At 40.8% G+C, this 21,055-nt stretch overlaps 1 protein-coding gene across 3 annotated transcripts in view; it reads right to left on the minus strand.

The window, feature by feature from the left end:
• The window catches only part of AFG2A (AFG2 AAA ATPase homolog A), a 142,328-nt gene that overhangs the window by 113,876 nt on the left and 7,397 nt on the right, over positions 1-21,055 (minus strand). For all 3 annotated transcript variants that reach the window (XM_081959352.1, XM_081959351.1, XM_081959353.1), the window contains exons 4-9: positions 18,665-18,723; positions 16,094-16,723; positions 15,249-15,378; positions 14,684-14,740; positions 13,200-13,323; positions 11,872-12,127 (exon numbers count right to left, since the gene is read on the minus strand). In XM_081959352.1, coding sequence (XP_081815478.1) covers positions 11,872-12,127; positions 13,200-13,323; positions 14,684-14,740; positions 15,249-15,378; positions 16,094-16,723; positions 18,665-18,723 — 1,256 coding nt within the window. The remainder of the gene's footprint in view (positions 1-11,871; positions 12,128-13,199; positions 13,324-14,683; positions 14,741-15,248; positions 15,379-16,093; positions 16,724-18,664; positions 18,724-21,055) is intronic.

Genomic DNA, 21,055 nt, shown 5'->3' on the forward strand with positions numbered 1-21,055 from the left:
GAGGCTCGTTGGTACTCTGAAAGTACACTTGTAAACAATGACAAGCTTGTGGCTTAAACTAGTAATTATTTACAAAAAGTCTACCATCATTCCAAGTAAACATCCTTGAGACTATTTTCAAGCCTTTCATAAGAAAAGGTTTTAAATTTCTGATCACGGTTATCCATCTTCTTCCATAAGCCTAATTGGGAGAAAAAGGTATCCAAAAAGAGCGGGGGGGGGGAGGATGACAGTTCTCTGTCTTCTTTAGACTTATCCAATTCACCAAATTATTTGGACTAACCCACCAAATTAATCTTTAGGAAACCGCTTTGGACAATGAAGAAAAAGGTTCTACAACTCCCAAATAAAATAATGTGTCATTTTCACACTAAATTATTATAGCATAATCTGCAAGTACTAGAGACCTGGTGGTGATCAGGGTTGCACAATATTTTTGTGATAAAAGTAGCATATTAAAATAAGTCAAAGTTACCAATTTAAAATGGTTAGTGTTATATTCAATGGGGGGGGAAACCCACTTATTTCATGCATTGTTCAAAGAAAACATATCTTTAACCATTTCTAATCCAAAAAGTAGTTATTGATGAAATCTGATATGTAAAAGGCAACATGTAATATCTTATTTGCTATTATACAATATGTCTGTTTTTTTATAAATCAGTTTGCTCTCAGCCAATTAAAAAAAATAAAGAAATAGGACCATTCAGTAATTGTTCGAGCAGAATAGAGCATGCCTTCCCCTTGTTTCCAAGCTGCATCCAAACTAATTAGATCTTTCTTCCCCACTCCTCTGGGGCACCTGTACCTACTCCTTCCTTAAGATCTTGGGTACTCTGCTATATTGGAAGGTTATTCTAGGATGAGAAAAGAGGGTATAGTAGATCTTTACTCCACTTTGTTTTGGGGATTCCTCAATCAGCTTAGTTTTACAACAAGTGCAGTATTTGAGAAAGGTGGAAAAAGCTGCATCTTTCTATGCACTACTGTTGTGGCCGAGCAGGATCTGGTTGAGCTGCTGATGGACTCGGATAGCGAGGAACCATATGAGTCTGCCCTGGACGATGTGGAGGACCCTGTGCAGGTTCAGACTCAGAGCAGGGACCAGAAAGGCTGGCTGGCCACCAGGAAGTGCCTGAGGCATGGAGCAGTGGGGAGGATCAAAGGCAGTTTGTCCCTGATGCTAGATTGAGAAGGGCTGAGAAACGGAAGCAGCAACTCCGTAGGCAGACTCACAGAAGATGATTAAGCACAGGTGGTTATCGATTGGCCCCTCCCAAGAGGGATTATAGGTGAGGCGTTGGGAGGGGACATTTGCAGGAAACAACCGTTCAAACTAGTAAAGAAAATCTATGTATTTTAGCCGTGTCTGCTCATTTGGACTATCTGCATTGCTTCATTCGAATTATCTGGGTTGCTCTATTGAACGTGAGTTGTCTGGGCCTTCAGCCAAAGGATTCGTTATCTCAGTAATTAAACAGTGGCAAACAGCCAAATCTGTGTTCTGGTTTATTCACAGGTGTGAAGAGGGGGGTCAGAACACACTACTATTCTCCACGTGGGCAATATTGTTGTTAGTTGCAAAGTTGTGTCCGATCCATCGCGACTCCATGGACAATGTTCCTCCAGGCCTTCCTGTCCTCTACCATCCTCTGAAGTCCATTTAAGCTCACACCGACTGCTTTGGTGACTCCATTCAGCCACCTCATTCTCTGTCGTCCCCTCCTTCTTTTACCCTCAATCTTTCCTAGCATTAGGCTCTTCTCCAGTGAGTCCTTCCTTCTCATTAGGTGGCCAAAGTATTTGAGTTTCATCTTCAGGATCTGATCTTCTAAAGAGCAGTCAGGGTTGATCTCCTCTAGGACTGACCGGTTTGATCGCCTTGCAGTCCAAGGGACTCGCAGGAGTTCAAAGGCCTCAATTCTTTGGTGCTCAGCCTTTCTTATGGTCCAACTTTCACAGCCATACATTGCAACTGGGAAAACCATGTAGGCAATAAAGCAGTTAAAAAACTGAGATGGTTAGAACTGTTCAAAACAAAATCTAAATTATTTAAAGTACACATTTGTCCAAACCATTATGTAGTTCAGCATTTAAAAGAAGCAATGTTTTACAAAAAAAGCAAACCCAGTAATAAAAGACAGATTGAAGCCAAAACCTTAATCCTTCCTGTTTCCTCTTGTTAGCATCATTTATTTCTGCTGCCCCCGCTGACCTTGACCTTAATCAGTGGTTATGTTATTTCCAGGAATGAATCTAGTCAGTACTTTACCAAACACAGAAATATATCTTCATTTTCATAAAATTAGAAGGAGGAAGAACTTGATAATGTGTTTGTATATGTGAGAACTGTGTTCTAGCTGTAAGATAGAGCAAATCCTGAACAATGACCTCACCCTTTGATTAAAGCTGCATTCCAAAAATAGCAGACATATGTCCAAAACAAAGGAAGTTTAAAAAACAGTTTGCCAGAGCACATTTTGGAGAAGACCCAGCTTTTACTCATGTACTGAAAGACAGCTTGAAGAACATGCCTATATATCAGGCAGCACTTTTTGCCAACTCCTTAGTAGATAATCATGTTCCCTTCCCATTAACTACTGTGGTTAACTTTTCCAAAATCCTAATAAAAGCAAAGAATTGTAAAATATTTATGAATCAAGCATCTAAATGAAATATACCCATCATATAAAAACTCCACATAGCTTATAAGAGTTAATCAAAGTTGATTGTTGTGTGTATATATATATATATATATATACATACATACATACATACATACATACATACATACATACATACATACACATATGTTGTATTTGTACTGATAAATAAATAAAGGGATATATAGGGATATATAAAAATGGGATATATAAAAAAAATGGGATATATAAAGGGATATATAGGGATATATAAAAAAGGGATATATAAAAATATGGGTTTCTGCCTGGATGGTTTTCTGTGATGAGCCGAAAGGACAGAAAGAGGGAGGAGTGAGCTCCCTCCCATATTAGGTCATACCAGGGGTTGTAACACAAACATATATATATATATTTGTTTTCGTAGATTTTCACGGGTGTAGGTATGCTGGTTTTGTTGTATTCGGGTCTTTTCCCGTGTAAGGTTGAGAACCTTACATGGGAAAAGACCCGAATACAACAAAACCAGCATATATATATATATATATATATATATATATATATATATATATATATATATATATATATATATATATATATATATATATATATAATTTTGAACTCGACTCAGCATTTGACTTAATTAAAATGCTTTGTTTTCAAGAATATGTGTTTACAGGAAAACTTAGTATTCAATGAACAATTAGAAAGCATAAAATTACCATATTTTTCAGAGTATAAGAAGTACCAGAGTACGTACCATGATTTTGAAGAGGTAAAGTTAAAAAAAAAAAGATTTAGCACTCTACAGGCCTCTCAAACCCCCTGCAGGCCTCATTTTTGGCACACACACAAAAAAAGGCACACAGAGCTTTGGGAGGCTTGTAGAGGACTCCTGGGGGCTGGGGGCTGGGGGGGGCAAAAACAACCTGTTTTTTGCTGTCTTTTTTTGCCCTCCCCAGCCTTCAGGAGCACTTTGCAAGCCTCCCAAACCCTCTACACATCCATTTTTTCAAATGGGGCGGGGTTTCGATAGGCCAAAAATGCTGTATTCCGTGTATAAGACACACCCAGATTTTCACCCTCTTTTTTGAGAGAAAAAGGTGCGTCTTATACTCCGAAAAATACGGGATGTACCACCACTATTCCTAGCTAGCATTCAAAGTCTAGTTATTAGTTTGAATACTATTAAATTTGTAGCACTGTTTTACATGCTTACAGCGTGTCCTCAACTTACAACAGTTCATTTAGTGACTGTTCAAAGTTAAAACGGCACTGAAAAAAGTGACTTATGACAGTTTTTCACACTTATGACAGCTTCAGCATCTCCACAGTCACGTGCTCAAAACTCAGATGCTTGGCAACTGACTCATATTTATGATGGTTTAAAGTAGTAATAATATTTATTAAATGTATATCCTGTCCTCACTATCAAATCAATTCTAAATAAAGGTGTTATTTTGTACTGTTCACTTACTTCTGCATTCAGTATTTCATTCATTATCCAATTATCTAGACCAGTGATGGCGAACCTTTTCAGCACCGCGTGCCCAAACTGGAACACATGTGCACGCGTTGGAGCGGCAGAAACCCCAAAACCAGTTGGCCGGGGTGCATGCGCGCAATGTCCACCAGCCAGCTAGTCTTCGGGTTTCCAGCACTCTGGCGCATGCAAAGACCAGCTGGCCAGTCTGCATGCACGTGCTGTAAACCAGAAGAGCAGCTGGCAATGGCGCGCATGCCCATAGAGAGGGCTCTGCTTGTCACCTCTGGCAAGCGTGCCATAGGTTCACCATCATGGACCTATGCCCCATTTTTTCTTGTTATATCACAGACACTTCTTTCCCCTGAATTCATTTTGTAACATACTCTACTTTTGCTTCCTTATAACAAAATGAACAAAAGCAGACTCTCATACAGTGATTTTTGATACATTCAATAAGCATTCTTCCTTGCATTAGACTCTACCCAAATCGTAAATATTTTGATCATAATTTCTCTCCACTTCTCTGCTTTTTTTTAACCAACCAGGCTCTCTTTGACTGGATAGTTTTCAACTTTATTTTTCTCTATACATGCACTGTACAACATGGTTTTTCCTTTTTTTTTTTTTGTATCGTTCTATGTGATGTTTTTTCTCATTCTATTGTCATTTAACCAAGCACTTTTTTCAAATTTTTCATCAATGTAACTCCACATACTTTTTTGGTATTCTCTAATGTAATTTTTTTTCATTTCGCTGCATCCATTCTGTTTGGAGATTACCTAATCTTCTAATATATTTGTTCATATAGAACTAGTACCTCTCTTTATGAAGTCAGTCTCATTTGTTTCTTTCATTTGTTACTTTTTCTTTCACATCCATTTATTTCTGATGATCAACACCAAATAAGGTCCTATCTCAGTAGGTGGAACCTCTCATCACCTTTACATCTTTCATTAATTATCTCATCTTTACCATAAACAATCAACTCAACTTGCTCTTTGTCTCATTATTTTTTCATTTGTATGCATGAACAGTCATACGTTTAAATCACTTCTTGAAACAAGAAGATATTTTTCTAAACAAATTCATTCCAAATAGTTACCATTCTGATTCATTCTTGGATCTCTTTCCTTTCATTCCCACACAATTCATGCCACATAACACTATATCTTTTCTCTGCAGGTCACATTAATTCAGAATATTGCACATTTTCTGTAACACCAATTCATAACTTCTGGCATACTGTTCAACCTTTTCCTTTGTAAATTTATAATTTTATTTTTCTACTTCATAAGGGCCTTCTCTGTAGCGGGCCCAGCCCTGTGGAATGACCTTCCCCCGGATATTAGGACCACCTCTGACCTCCGCGCCTTCCGGATAAAGCTCAAGACCCACCTATTCCAAGTAGCTGGCCTGGCTCAACCATAGTTCGTTCACTCTGCTCCTGACGGGTTTTTAATTTTAATTTTGTGGTTTTTGGAATTTATTAGGGGATTTTAAATTGTGTTTTTAATTGTCTTCATTCATCTGCCTACCTCCTCCATGTACACGTATTTGTTTATTTTGTGTGTGTATTGTCCATATTGTATTTTATGTGTTTTTTACTGTACGCCGCCCCGAGTCCTTCGGGAGAGGGTGCGGCTAAGAAATAAATTTTATTATTATTACTATTATTACTATTATTACTATTATTACTATTATTACTATTATTACTATTATTACTATTATTACTATTATTACTATTATTACTATTATTACTATTATTACTATTATTACTATTATTACTATTATTACTATTATTACTACCGTGTTTCCCCGAAAATAAGCCACGCCCTGCTAATAAACCCAATCGGGTTTTTCAGAGCATGCGCCAAAATAAGCCCCTCCCCCCAAAATAAGCCCCCCCAAAACCGGAGTGGGAAGAGGGGGGGCATGCCCCACGCACCCCACAGCCCTTGCCGTACCTACGGGTACAGTTTGCCGGGCAAAAAGAGGGCCAACCGCAAAAAGAGCGGTAGGCTAGCAATACGTTTCAAAAAAACCCTGTTCTGTCCCGATCCCGCGGCAGCAATGCACTTCAAAAAAACCCTGTTCCCTCCCTTGCAAAGAGCCCAGCGCAAAAGGAGCAGCAGGCGAAGCAAAGTGCTTCGCGCCCCATTCCGTCCCATTAAAAAAAGTGTCCGCTGCAAAAAGAGTCCAGCAATGCGATCCCCCCCTCCCCCACCTTATCCCTCTCGCACCCCATTCCCTCCCGAGCAAAAAGAACAACTCCCACCAAGCCCCAATGATAACGGCTGCCTGGCTGCTTCCCTTCCCCAACATCCCTTTAGGGAGGGGGTAGCAGTGGGGGGGGGGAAGCGACACGTATCTTAGTGCTACCAGAGATTGACAGCTCCGCTGCGTTCCTTGCCGTTTCATCCAGGGAAGCCCCATGTAAAAAAAAAAAAACCATGAATTCAATTAGCGAGGTTTTTTTTAACAAGGGGCTTCAATGGGCAAAGAACGCAGCGGAGCTGTCAATCTCCGGTAGCTCTAGGACACGCGCCTGGCGGCTCCCCCCACCCCCTCTACATTGGTAAACGTTGCTACAAATGAGACTCCAAACAAATGATAGAATGGGGGGGGGAACGAAGGCAGAGGACAGAGAATGAAACAGAAAAGGAAGAGAAGGGGGGAGGGAGGGAAGGGAAAGGAAGGCAAAGGACAGAGAAAGAAACAGGAAAGGAAGTGAATGGTGGAAGGGAAAGGAAGGCAAAGGACAGAGAATGAAACAGGAAAGGGAGAGAATGGGGGGGGGAAGAAAGGGGAAGGAAGGGAAAGGACAGAGAAAGAAAGAGCAAAGGAAGTGAATGGGGGGAAGGAAGGCAAAGGGTAGAGAAAGAAACAGGAAAGGAAGAGAAGGGGGGGAAGGAAAGGAAGGCAAAGGACAGAGAAAGAAACAGGAAAGGAAGAGAAGGGGGGAAAGGAAGGCAAAGGACAGAGAAAGAAACAGGAAAGGAAGAGAAGGGGGGGAAAGGAAGGCAAAGGACAGAGAAAGAAACAGGAAAGGAAGAGAAGGGGGGGAAAGGAAGGCAAAGGACAGAGAAAGAAACAGGAAAGGAAGAGAAGGGGGGGAAAGGAAGGCAAAGGACAGAGAATGAAACAGGAAAGGGAGAGAATGGGGGGGGAAGAAAGGGGAAGGAAGGGGAAGGACAGAGAAAGAAAGAGCAAAGGAAGTGAATGGGGGGAAGGAAGGCAAAGGGTAGAGAAAGAAACAGGAAAGGAAGAGAAGGGGGGGAGAATGTTTCTTTCTCTGTCCTTTGCCTTCCTTTCCCTTCCTTCCCTCCCCCCTTCTCTTCCTTTCCTGTTTCTTTCTCTGTCCTTTGCCTTCCTTTCCTTCCCCCCCTTCTCTTCCTTTCCTGTTTCTTTCTCTGTCCTTTGCCTTCCTTTCCCTTCCACCATTCACTTCCTTTCCTGTTTCTTTCTCTGTCCTTTGCCTTCCTTTCCCTTCCTTCCCTCCCCCCTTCTCTTCCTTTTCTGTTTCATTCTCTGTCCTCTGCCTTCGTTCCCCCCCCCCATTCTATCATTTGTTTGGAGTCTCATTTGTAGCAACGTTTACCAATGTAGAGGGGGTGGGGGGAGCCGCCAGGCGCGTGTCCTAGAGCTACCGGAGATTGACAGCTCCGCTGCGTTCTTTGCCCATTGAAGCCCCTTGTTAAAAAAAACCTCGCTAGTTGAATTCATGGGGTTTTTTTTTACATGGGGCTTCCCTGGACGAAACGGCAAGGAACGCAGCGGAGCTGTCAATCTCTGGTAGCACTAAGATACGCGTCGCTTCCCCCCCCCCCAACCACTGCTACCCCCTCCCTAAAGGGATGTTGGGGAAGGGAAGCAGCCAGGCAGCCGTTATCATTGGGGCTTAGTGGGAGTTGTTCTTTTTGCTCGGGAGGGAATGGGGTGCGAGGCGCGTTGCTGTCCTGCTAGCTCCCACCCCACCAATGGTAACGGCTGCCTGGCTTCTTCCCTTCATCAATGTCCCTTTAGCGAGGGGGGCGGGGGGGAAGAAGACAGACGCATATCCTAGAGATACCAGAGACTGACACCTCCTTCGGGTTCCTCGCCCTTTCGCCCATTAAAGCCCCTTGTAATAAAAAAAAACTTCCGTAGTTGAACTCATGAGGTTTTTTTTTTACAAGGGACTTCACTGGACGAATGGGCGAGGAACGCAGCGAGGTAAGAGGCGCGCTTCGCTTCTCCGCCCCCCCACCCTAAAGGGGCGGCAGGGAAGGGGAACCAGGCAGGCTGCCTTTACCATTGGGGCAAGGTGGGCGGTGTTGGGCCTCGAGGCGCGCCTTTTACCTTTCCAGGTCCGTCGCAGTCCTCGCCATTGTGTCCAGGGAAGCCCTGGTAAAAAAAAAAAAACCTCTCGCGAGTTCAAGAAGTTTGATTGAACTCGGGAGGAGGTTTTTTTTTTTTAACCAGCCGCTTCCCTGAGCACAATGGCGAGGAACGCGACGGAGCTGGAAAGGTAAAAGGCGCGCTTCACTTCTCGCCTGCCCCAGAAAATAATAAGCCCTCCCCTATAATAAACCCAATGCCATATTTCGTGGGGCAAAAGAAAATAAGCCCCTGTCTTATTTTCGGGGAAACACGGTATTATTATTATTATTATTATTATTATTATTATTATTATTATTATTATTATTATTATTATTATTATTATTATTATTATTATTATTATTATTATTATTATTATTATTATTATTATTATTATTATTATTTTCTCAAATTCCACAAACATACAACATGTATAAATTTCTTTCAATTCATTTAATTTATACTTTTTATCACATATATCTCTTTCATTCCAAGTGTCAATCTTCAATAAAAATGGTCGTAAATATTGATCTCCATTTCCAATATATGGCTTTAGTACTGTAAAAAAAGAATAGACCAGCTTATCATCATTAATTCTACAATACTTAACAATTTGAGCACAACTGGACTAATATGCTAGATGTTCAATCAAATCCCAATTTTACACCATGAATGCTCACACTATTTTCTGCAAGTTAAATAAGGTGACCAACCATCCTCCTTTAGGGAGGACAGTCCTTCTTTTGTAAGTTCCGTCCTCCCTCAAAAAGTGTCCTCCTACATGTCCTCCTTTTTGATATTTGAAGGCTAATCTGTTGCGCGTTATGTGACGTATTTTATTAAACAGTTTTTAATAGTGTTTTTTTTACTTCATCACAAGTATATTGAACAGATATTGAATCTTGCGTTGAATTTTTATCTAAAGAAATGCTAGACATTAAAATAGATGACAATTGTCTCTTTGAAGAAATTAGAAGACTGAATGTATATTTAAATTCTGAAAAATTAATACAATGGGAAAATCAACATGTTGAAATTGATAAAAGATGGGTGGATATTTTCAGCCATTTCAAAAATGAACATATTCCATGTGAACATTTATTTATACTTGTTCAATTTACGTTGTGCTGCCCTGGAACTAATGCAGCAGTTGAAAGAGTTTTTTTCAATTGGCAATGATTTTTCGACAAGTGAGAAATCGAGATTGAATGTTGATATTCTAGCTGCAGCACTTGCTGTAAAATTCAATATGAAGGATATTTCTTATTCAGATATTTCCAATATATTGTTAGAAGATAATACATTGACAACAAATATTAATTCAATGGAAAAGTACTCATTTAAATAATAATTAACAGGTATGTAAGCATAATTACAATATAAAATGTTGCAAATGTTTTTATTATGCATATATCATATTTTAGTGTATTATTGTTGCAATGAATAAAATATTTCTTTTATTTACGATATATTTTTTCCAATTTATTTGTCCTCCTTTTCATTGTAAAAAAGTTGGTCAACTTAGCATTTTGGACAATAGAACGTGTTTTGTCCTCCTTTTCATTGTAAAAAAGTTGCTCACCTTAAGTTAAAGAATCTCTATTGGAGACAACCTTGAAAACTAACATACTGTTGCCCAGGTCCCACCAATTAGGAGACACATAATATGTGACTCCATGAAGATATATTTGGAAATGTAATGAGGTTTATTAGATAAACCTCAATACATTTACTACTTTTGATGGAAAGGGATCTTTATTATATTATTTAAGTTTGTACATTAATTACAAAAGTTATATAAAGTTGTTCCTGTTTATACAAGTATAAGAATTTGGTCCTTCGCAATCTGTACATCGCAAGTTCAACTGGGTAAACTATTAGAAGGAGGAATGTGGAATTGTCAGGTTTTCTGAATGCTTAGTACCGGTATTTGCTGAAACATGCCTATTGGCCTAACGATATTGTGCCAAGGCACAGGAAGCAGACAACAATATTAAATTCATTTCAAAGAAATGAAACCCATTGCATAAAAAGTTGTTTCCTCCAAAAAGCACTATCACATGTTTGCTTTATTTTCAGTGCAGTTGTCAGTTGGATTATTATTCTTGATTTAAAAACTATTCACAGCTGCAAATCATGTGAAATAAAATGAAACAATGCATTAAAAAATTCTAATAATTAGAATATAATTTTTTTTATCAAAAGTTGTGCAAGTATTAACTTTTCGCTGCGGCAAAATATGCAAGTACTATGTCATACTTAAAACAGTCCACTTCTTCTATATATTGGCAAGAGGCACAATTATATGCAAGGTTGTGCAAATTTTATTGCTTGGGAGTATGATGCATGTGAGAATACATTACATAAAACTATCCTTAAAGAATTTACCTAGTGTCAGTTTTACTAATGATTTACTATTTTGCAGTGTATAGCATCCATGTGTTTTCAGATCTTATAATCATCTCAAATTTTCCTACTTTTTAAAAATACTCAACTTCGATGTAGGGTTTTCAGAGATTCCTTTTAAGTTTTACATGAGAAACAGTTTTAAACATATTTGCATGAAATCTTACCTCTTACCACTAGAGGTCACCTTCCAAAGCTGAAGAAATTGTATTTATTAGCAATTTATTTAATTCACATCCAAATTTTTAACTGATCTTCATGTATATTTTTAAAAAAGCGAATGTATGCTATTATATGACATTATTTAATGCATTTCTATTTTAAACATTATTTTGTTCACTTTATATACAATAGAGAACAAGCTAAATCCTGAGCATAGTCCCACTAAATACAATGCAATACAATAGTAGAGTTGGAAGGGACCTTGGAGGTCTTGTAGTCCAACCCCCTGCCTAGGCAGGGAACCCTATACCGTTTCAGACAGATGGCTATCCAACATCTTCTTAAAGACTTCCAGTGTTGGGGCATTCACAACTTCTGGAGGCAAGCTGTTCCACTGATTAATTGTTCTAACTGTCAGGAAATTTCTCCTCAGTTCTAAGTTGCTTCTCTCCTTGATTAGTTTCCACCCATTGCTTCTTGTTCTACCCTCAGGTGCCTTGGAGAATAGTTTGACTCCCTCTTCTTTGTGGCAACCCCTGAGATATTGGAACACTGCTATCATGTCTCCCCTAGTCCTTCTTTCTCTTAAGCTAGACATACCCAGTTCCTGCAACCGTTCTTCATATGTTTTAGTCTCCAGTCCATGGGCGCATCCATGTGTACGACACCAGGCCGTTCCAACCGTACCGGTTGGAACGGGATCCGGAACCCACCACTGCTTAGTACATATATACAGATAATGATTTATTGTAAGTAAATAATATCTAAATGCTAAAGTATCTCAATAACACTGATGTTCAGTGGGAAGCACACTTAGCTTACCTGCTTCCTTGCACAGTGCTGCTAGGTCAGCTCCTACATATCCATGGGCACTGTCTGCCAGTTGAGCTAAATCTGTTGTTGACAATGAGTGAGGAGTCTTAGTGAGAAGCTTCCTTAAGATGTCTAGTCGATCTTGAGAATTGGGAACTCCAATTTCTATCTCTTTATCAAAACGTCCCGGTCTGCGCAGGGCTGAATCTAGTGCATGAGGGCGATTGGTAGCTCCAAGAACCAAGAGCTGCCCTTCATTGTCTTCCTAAATGACAAAACAGTTTTATTGAAAACAGGTTTACTGTAAGTTGTGGAAATGACTTCTCATTAAGTTCACAATCCAAGATAACACATAGAGATTTGGTTCCTCCCAAGGTACCACTAAGCTTATTGAAAAACAATGATCTCGCTTTCTAAAGAATTATACAAATATTTATTAAACCAGGCTCAAATAATTTATTAACACAGATTTTACATAATTCTAGAAAAACTCTCTACTCGCTTATCCTTATTTGCCACTGATAAAAACAATCAGGGCAATGCAGCATTTTGGATCAGAAGCCAAAAAAGTGCTCTGAGATCATCACAAAGTCACATCATCCTGGGAAAATATATCTTTCAGCTAAAGATTTGACCTCATCATGGTGTGACAAGATGTTTTGGTATGGGTAAGGCATCACAATTTACCTAACTCATGAAAATCTCATGGCTACCAGCAGATCATATCTTTTTTTTTTAATGCAACAGGATGTGTACCCATGGCCTTTCCAAAACAGCCATTGGTTTCAGATGCAAAGTATTGCAGATGCTTAAAACAACTAAAAGTGCCCTTTGTTCCCTTTAAAGGGAAAGCTACCTTCTGGCTTGAACTGAGGATCTAAGTAACTTTAAGATTTTAATAAGATATACCATTCACTATGGCACAATTTCCAATCATGCAGCACTGCAGTGTCTTCACATAATTAACTAGTTCTGGACTCTACCAACTAAGCCATGAGTATCAAACTCAATTGTGTCATGTGACATCATGATGACGTTTTTTGCCTTTGCAAAGCTGGGGTGGGTGTGGCCTATAAGTGACACATCCAGCCTGCGGGCCACCAGTTTGACAGGTGTGACCTAACAATATAGCTCCATCACGACACTTTCCTATAGAGGGAACAACGTAGGAGGCACATCTATACGGCTATGCAATGTAAGCTTCTATTTCATCATCTGGAATCTTCACTGACAAATAAATTTTGCCCCAAAACATTCTTGAGCAAAACACCTAGTATACATTACCAAATGTGCTCCAGAGTCGCAGAAGAGATGAGCAAAGAGACAAAGAGACTTACTGATCCAATGCCATCCATCAATGTTAACAATGAAGCTACAATTCTTTTTTCAACTTCGTTGTGGGATTCTTCTCTCTTTGGACAGAGCGCATCAATTTCATCAATAAATATAATGGATGGTCGTCTTAATAAAAATGAGAAATAACATGTTCCTTGGAATATACAATTAAAACAAAATAACAGCATACCTCTTACAATATGCACACTAGAATAAATATGCATATAAGATGAAAAAGTAAAGACATCCTCAAATTAAACTCAATGTCTACAGACTATACGGTCATGTCCTACTTTTCAAACCATTATTGCCTTTTTCTAGGGTATTTTTTCCAACTTCATCTACTAGCCCACGGGTGTCGAACTCACCACATCACATTACTGTCACATGATGTTTCGTGATGTTTTTCCCATTCACGGAGCTGGGATGGGTGTGGCCTACATGTGACACATCCAGCCCATGGGCTGCCAGTTTGACACCCCGTCCTGGCCTGTGACATCATGGTGGCCTCCCATCAAATTACTAATTGGGTCCAACTCTGCTTAACATTTTCAAGATCAGCCAATAATCACACTGAATAATTTAAGAGAATAAGAATGTATCTTAAAACAGGGCATACATTCAAACACTAACTATAGGCCAAAATTTGGAATACACACTCCTTAACCATCATAGAAATAAAGAGAGAAGAGGTTATTCTTCCTCAAAACATGAAAGCAAAATGTAACCCCAATGAAAATACAAACCAAAATACAATGGTTATGAAAACAGTATGGCACACTGTCATTTATAAATTTCTACAATTATCCTGGGGTATGGATTTTTATATCTATCTGTCATCTATCTATCTATCTATCTATCTATCTATCTATCTATCTATCTATCTATCTATCTATCTATCTATCTATCCATCCACCCACCCACCCACCCACCCACCCACCTACCTACCTACCTACCTACCTAGGTAAACAGTATGACCCTTATGAGCACCAATCAGCCTACAGATATCTTACTGGTGTCCATCAGCCATGTTGATTCACATGATTTAATATTTACAAAAATATTATTCTAATTAAAAATAGTAAATGAGAATCTGGCATTCAACAAAACAAATTAAAGCCTTTGGCATCATTAGAATGCTTCTGGACTAAACTGCATGTTCATTTTTTGGTGACTATAAGTCAGTGCTTTCTTTAGAAGAAACTCCATCTACCCAAAAAGAAAAACAAAGCTAAGTTGGAAGTGCTAAAAAGCATGTTCTAAAGATAGAAGAGTTGGTAGGGAGGAATTGTAATACTTTGCCTTCTAAGAAATAAACATTTCATGAGCCCAGCAGCCATTTTTAAAGAGACAAACTCCCTCTCTTGGCAGCTATTTTATGAGGGCTCAAAAATATTTGCTCTAAATATAGCATTAGAGCAAAAAAATTACCTGTTCCTTAAGTTAAACCATCTGAAGTAACTTCACTGAAAGAATAGAAGCATACCGTAAAGAGGCTTCAGAAAATATTTGTCGTAGCCTGGCTTCACTTTCTCCATAAAATCTACAAGAAAATCAAACATGATTCAGTGTCAAAAGTGTGACCCTCATACTGTTTCCTATACAGATAAGATTATTGGGTCAACATCTTGATATAAATACATCGTAGGTCCTTCATTTACATTTACATATGTAGCTGTATCCTATCTGGGTAACAAAGAAGCCCTGTATTTTAAATACAGTAAGTACATTGCTAATTTATTTTATTTTTTTCCCATTTTTCAATTTTATTAACAAACATGTAAAATACATACACACAAAACTTAGACCTACAACACATTTACACAATGCAATACAAACAGGAGCTTCCTGTTCTTTCTAATAGCAATTATCAATCGAGACCGCTCACTTTATATTATTTCCCCTTCTATTGTATTTCATTTGGATTTCACCATTCTTAACTCTCTTATTTTACTCATAACTATTATTTTTGAGTTTTGTTATATTCCAGTACATTGCTAATTTAAATTTAGATAAAGAAAGGCTGAAATAAATCATTGAAGGGCACTTACTTGCTTATTATTTCTGGGGCATTAACTGTACAGAAATGAGCTTCAACTTCATTTGCAATTGCTCTGGCTAGCAATGTTTTTCCTGTACCTGGAGGGCCATATAATAGCACTCCTCTTGGAGGTGGGATTCCTTCAGTGTCACACATAAACAGCAAAGAACTGAATTTAATTCTTGGACATTGAATAAAGTTAAAAGTTCATAATCGTAACAATAAAATTATCCCTATATTAACATTAAATTACTAATGAAATACTGTATTATATATGAAATGTGTCCTAATTATTTTCAGAAGCATCCCAAATGGCAGTATTTGTAAGGAACCGAACAATCAACACCACAATTTTTGTTACTAAGAGCCATTTTAACTACTGTGTATTTATTATCTTTTAACTTAAAATAATTGAAAAGGTCTGTGTAAACTTTTATAAATTTTATTAGCTTTTAAAAACCATGAGAGTTGCTTTTTCATGAGCACAAGACAGTTAACATAGAAATATTTTGCTACTCTTTCACCGATATGGACTTTTAAAGAAAGCTGCCCAATTCTAAGAGGAGCTTTTTGGATGCCACCACAGAAAAAATATTTGGAAAAACTGATTTAGGCCATTAATTCATTCCCGCTTATTTAACAAGCTATGGTTAAGCAAACCATGACAGACAAAAAAAAACCAATTAAATCATTGCACAGCACTTGGCAGGTGAAGCAAAATATTAAAAGCAGTATAAGATCTGCCATTTTAAGAAAAACAAAGGCATTTAAACTGTGTCTTATATTGTTTGACAGGGTTACAAAATGAAGTACAAAGTAATTGATATCACAGTTTCTATATCATAGATATCCTACCGTATTTTCTAAATAGATCAGGCTGCTTCAAGGGAAGTTCAATCATTTCTTTTAGAGTTTTCAGCTGGTTACTGAGTCCACCTATTGAATCATAAGTAGTTTTTGGTTCAAGATTGTACTCTTCCGTCTTTTTGGCTTGTGGTTGAATGAAACTGACCCTTGTCCTTGATGATATGAAGTAAAAGGTTTCCCAATTCTGTGTCAGTCCTGTTTTATCAGTCAAAGGTAATCCTTCACCTGCAAAGCCTTTCTCACAATCTTGTGATATGACTGATTCAGAATGAAGGTTAGACTCATCACCATCAAGGATGTATGCTGCTGAATCAGGACTCAATGCTTCATGCCCCATACTATTTAAAGAATCATTCATGGATATGATATGATCCTCATGCTTACATGGAGTACTGGTAGACACGTCATTGTCTGTTATTACTAGTTTTCCAAGCTCAATAGATATATTGAAATGACTACTGGCCGAATTCTCCAGCGGTAATTCCTGTGATATCTTTAAAATATCCTGCATTTCCAACAACACACCATCCATTCCTTTCACCTTTGTAATCTTTAGATCACAAGATCGGCCATAGAAAGTAATTTGCAGGAAATTTCCTGGCAATACTATCTTTCCATCTGCAAAAGGAAGATTAAGAAAACCAATCAGATTTCTCACATAGACTCTGTTTATTATTGCATAAAAGTATCTGTTAATAATACCGTGTTTCCCGGAAAATACAACAGGGTCTTATTTTCTTTTTACCTACAAAATATGGCTTGGGATGTCACTGCGTTAATTGCTTTGCCAACTTGTGCTTATATTCTGAGTTATTCGAAAATATGGTGCTAGGAGAGCCAATGGGCTTCGCCTCATTAATTCAGGGTGAAACTTCCCCTGACATGGGATTTATCATGGGGGAGGGTTTATTGTTTTGGGGTTGCTGGGCTGCTGGTCTCTTGAGAGCGGGCTCCCAAAGAGCCGGGCACAGCCTCATGAGCGAATGGCTGTGTTGCACTGTCGCAGCAGCGCAACACAACAGCCATGAAGCGACCATGCTCACGAGCAGCCACCTGGCAAGCTCCCTTTGCAGCCGGGCACAGTGCCATTCACTGACCTAGGGGTATCACCAAGCCGCGTGAGCGCCTGTTCGCCACCGCCCAGCTCCCACGGCTTGGCGCCTTCCAAATGCCAGTGAATGGCGCTCTCATTACGGAGCCAGGACACCTCCGCCGCTGCCGCCATCCCAGCCTGGCTTTTTCTGCGGCTTCCAACCCGAGTCTTTCGGCAGTGGCTGCTCTGGCTGCATGCTCTATGGTTGTATGCTCTGCAGGCAGCTGGCCCACAACCATAGAGCGTGCGCCCAGAGCGGCCACTGCCGAAAGACTCGGGTTGGACACCGCAGAAAAAGCCAGACTGGGATGGCAGTAGCGGCGGAGGTGCACTGGCTCCGTAATGAGACCAGGGCCATGCATCCTGAGGCTGGCAAGCGGGTGAGCGAGAGCGGAACAGCCACTCGCGCAACCCCCATCTCCAGCCGTGCAGAGCACCATTCACTGGTATTTGGAAGGCGTCAAGCCGCGGCGGCAAACAGGTGCTCACCCGGCTTGGCGATACCCCTAGGTCAGTGAATGGCGCTGTGCCCGGCTGCAAAGGGAGATTGCCGGGTGGCTGCTCGTGAGTATGGTCGCTTCATGGCTGTTGTGTTGCGCTGCTGCGATAGCACAACACAGCCATTCTTCCATGAGGCTGTGTCCGGCTCTTTGGCAGCCCGCTCGCAAGAGAGCAGCCACCCAGCAACCCCCCCTCTTCAGTTGGGCACAGTGCTGCTCACCAACCTAGCGGTATCCTGAAGGTGCCAAGCAACGTGATCACCTTTGCCTCCCTCCAGGTTCCTGTGGCTTGGCACCTTCGAGATACTGCTAGGTTGGTGAGCGGCGCTATGCCTGGCCGGAGGTGGAGGGTTGTCCAGGAGGCTTATATGCGGGGGGAGGCTTATATTTTTGCCCACCAGAAAAATGTGGCATGGCTGTATTATGAAGACATGTCGTATTTTCGGGGAAACACGGTAGCCATACATCAAGAAACATAATAATTTTCAAAACAAAAGCAATGATCTTGGTGATCTAATTGCCAGTTCTCAAATTTTAAAAAAGGTTGCATTTTCTATAGTTTTGGTAAGCTTTAACAATAAATTAATAGTCAGTTCTTTAAAAGGACTGAAATCAAAATGGTTCTATCATATCCTATTCTTATACTTGCTTTTAGCATCCAAAATTAATTTATTGTGACAATAAGCCTGTTTTGAGGTCAGAACAACCTATTTTCGAATAGCACTTTCCTTCTTAAGAGAATATTATCTGCACTTTTAAAAGGCAGCATCTTCAAATTAGATAGTTATAAAGTTTCAAATGCAGTATTTTTCCCTATTGTTGATTCTCTTAATCCAGAGTGATTGTACTGGATCTCTGTAAAACTCAGAAATCCAAAATGTTTGACTACAGGACAGACAGAAATGTATATGTATTTAAATATGTAAAAGTATAATATAAACCAGAAAACCTAAACTAAACACATACCTAAATTTCTTAGGAGGCTAATGGACAAGTCTTCAGTACTGATACAGTCATCTTTAACCCTAAGGAAAAAAAATTGTTGTTAAAATTTAATAAATATCATTATTTCAAGAACATCAAATGTACTCCAATATAAGAAATAAATTAGGCTCCTGCAAAAGTGACTTCATACAGCAATTCTCATGCAGAAATGTGTTATACTGGTTCTTAGCATAACTACTGCTATGCAGTCGCTGCCAATTCAATGCATAGACTCTTAAGTCCAAGCCTTAAAAATATTTTGTATGATATAAATTATTAAGCTAACATCAGTAGGGAGTGCACTAAACGTAAAAATTATCTACCTACCTACCTACCTACCTACCTACCTACAATAGTAGTTCTGGGTAAATGTCTAGCAAATCTGAAATCAGCAATACAAATTTTGTCAATATTCTTATATTGATGCTTCTTTTCCTGACATTCCAAAAAGACCAGTAGATATTTCACTTATTCACTTCTGGTTATTTTCTTTCCAAGACAGCCTCTGCTGCAACCAGATTACTTTTATATAATGTTCCCATCTTGGGATATGTCATTGGGAGGCCGATCAGAGGCCGATCAGAGACCAGGGGGCTTGTTGGTGGCTGGCAGGAGGCCCCAACATCAGGCTCGGCAGAGGAGCTATCTACCTCCTGCTAGCTGCCTCCTTGACTGTGACCACCTACCCCCCTGCTGATTATTTACTAACAACCTGCCCCTGCTTACCATCTGTCTGCGCCCAGAGGATCACCTCCTTATCTTCTGTAACTCTAACGTTTGATTGACCATCTGCCCCTTGCCCATTACCAACAATAGTCTATCTACCCCTCGCCATCCACCACTGACCACCCACTAGCCCCCACTTATCGATCAATCATCCGACCAGCCTACCACCACCACCCCCATCTAGGACTGGATAATTTTCTCCCGTATGGGAACCCTGGCTTTTTCAAACTATACTGGACTATGGCATAATTGCCGGAACATCTTCAGCACAGATCCTAGGCCCTGCCGAATTTTTAATATCACATGTATTTAAGGTCAGACCTAATCCTACTGCGGGAGTCCCCCCTCTCGCAGGTGTGGCCCTCCGCCCTCTCGAGGGCCCACCTTGATGACGGATTTATTAATCTCGAGAGGTGGAGGAAGCGGAGACTGAGGGGGTTTTTAGCTAAATGTTTTTTAAAAATTTGTAGGGGTTCTGGGGTTGGGGGGCGGGTGGGTCAGGTCAGGAGTGATGACAGAGCCAGGTCACTAGGTGTGGTCGCGAGCGGAAGGAGTGGAAGGGAGGAGGAGGGGGAGGATATCGTTCCAATACAGGGCTCTTTGATTCCAACGGTCGTAGGGAGGGCCAGATACGAGGACAGATCAAGAACTCGCAGTCGGTTGGGAGACCGTGGGTGTTGGTCACACCTGGTCGCTTGTACCAACCCCCGCGTACTAGGTGGTCAGGAGCTGCAGACCCAGGGCCTGAGGCTGTTGCTATGCAATGCGAGGTCCGTTGTTAATAAGGCCCCCCTCATTTACGATCTAATTCTTGAGGGGGAGCCGGACCTCGCAGGAATAACGGAGACCTGGTTGGGCCACGAGGGAGGTTTACCCCTCGTGGAAATGTGCCCGCCAGGTTATCGAGCATTTCACCAGCCCCGGGCCCAGGGAAGGGGCGGTGGGGTAGCAGCGATTATTCGGGAGGATTTAGAGCCGAGGGAGTCCACTGTGCCACAGACGTCCGGGTGTGAGTCCCTTGTCGTGAAATGGGGCCCTGGGAGACAGCTGGGCCTGCTGATAGTATACCTGGCTCCTCGCTATACATCAGCGGCCCTGCCTGAACTCCTCGAGCTGATCGCATCGGTGGCGGTTGAGACCCCCAAACTTTTAGTGATGGGGGATTTTAACCTGCCATCGGTGGGAGAAGCATCCGAGGGGGTTCGGGAGTTCATGGCTTCCATGACAGCCATGGACCTGACTCAACTGATTCAGGGCCCGACACACGAGGGAGGCCACACCTTGGACCTTGTTTTTGTCTCTGGCCAGTGGTTGAGTGATCTGGGAGGAGGGAACTTAACCATCACTCCCCTGTCATGGTCAGATCACTCACTCCTCCGACATGACTTCCCTGGTGCTACCCCCTGCTGCGGGAGGCGGAACCGGAAAACACTAGATGGTTCCGCCCCAGGCGCCTGATGGAACCAGATAGGTTCCAGATGGAGCTTGGGCCACCTCCTGTAGCCCTGACCTGCCCCCGGGTAGAGGACCTGGTGGTCGCGTGGAATAATGCGACTACCGGGGCCTTGAACTGGGTGGCGCCTTTGCGGCCTCTCCGGCGGCAACAATCCACCCTGGCCCCTTGGTTTACCGAGGAGCTAAGGGTGA

Source organism: Natrix helvetica (genome assembly GCF_964273705.1).
Source record: "Natrix helvetica genome assembly, chromosome: 7".
In the NCBI taxonomy this organism is placed as follows: domain Eukaryota; kingdom Metazoa; phylum Chordata; class Lepidosauria; order Squamata; family Natricidae; genus Natrix; species Natrix helvetica.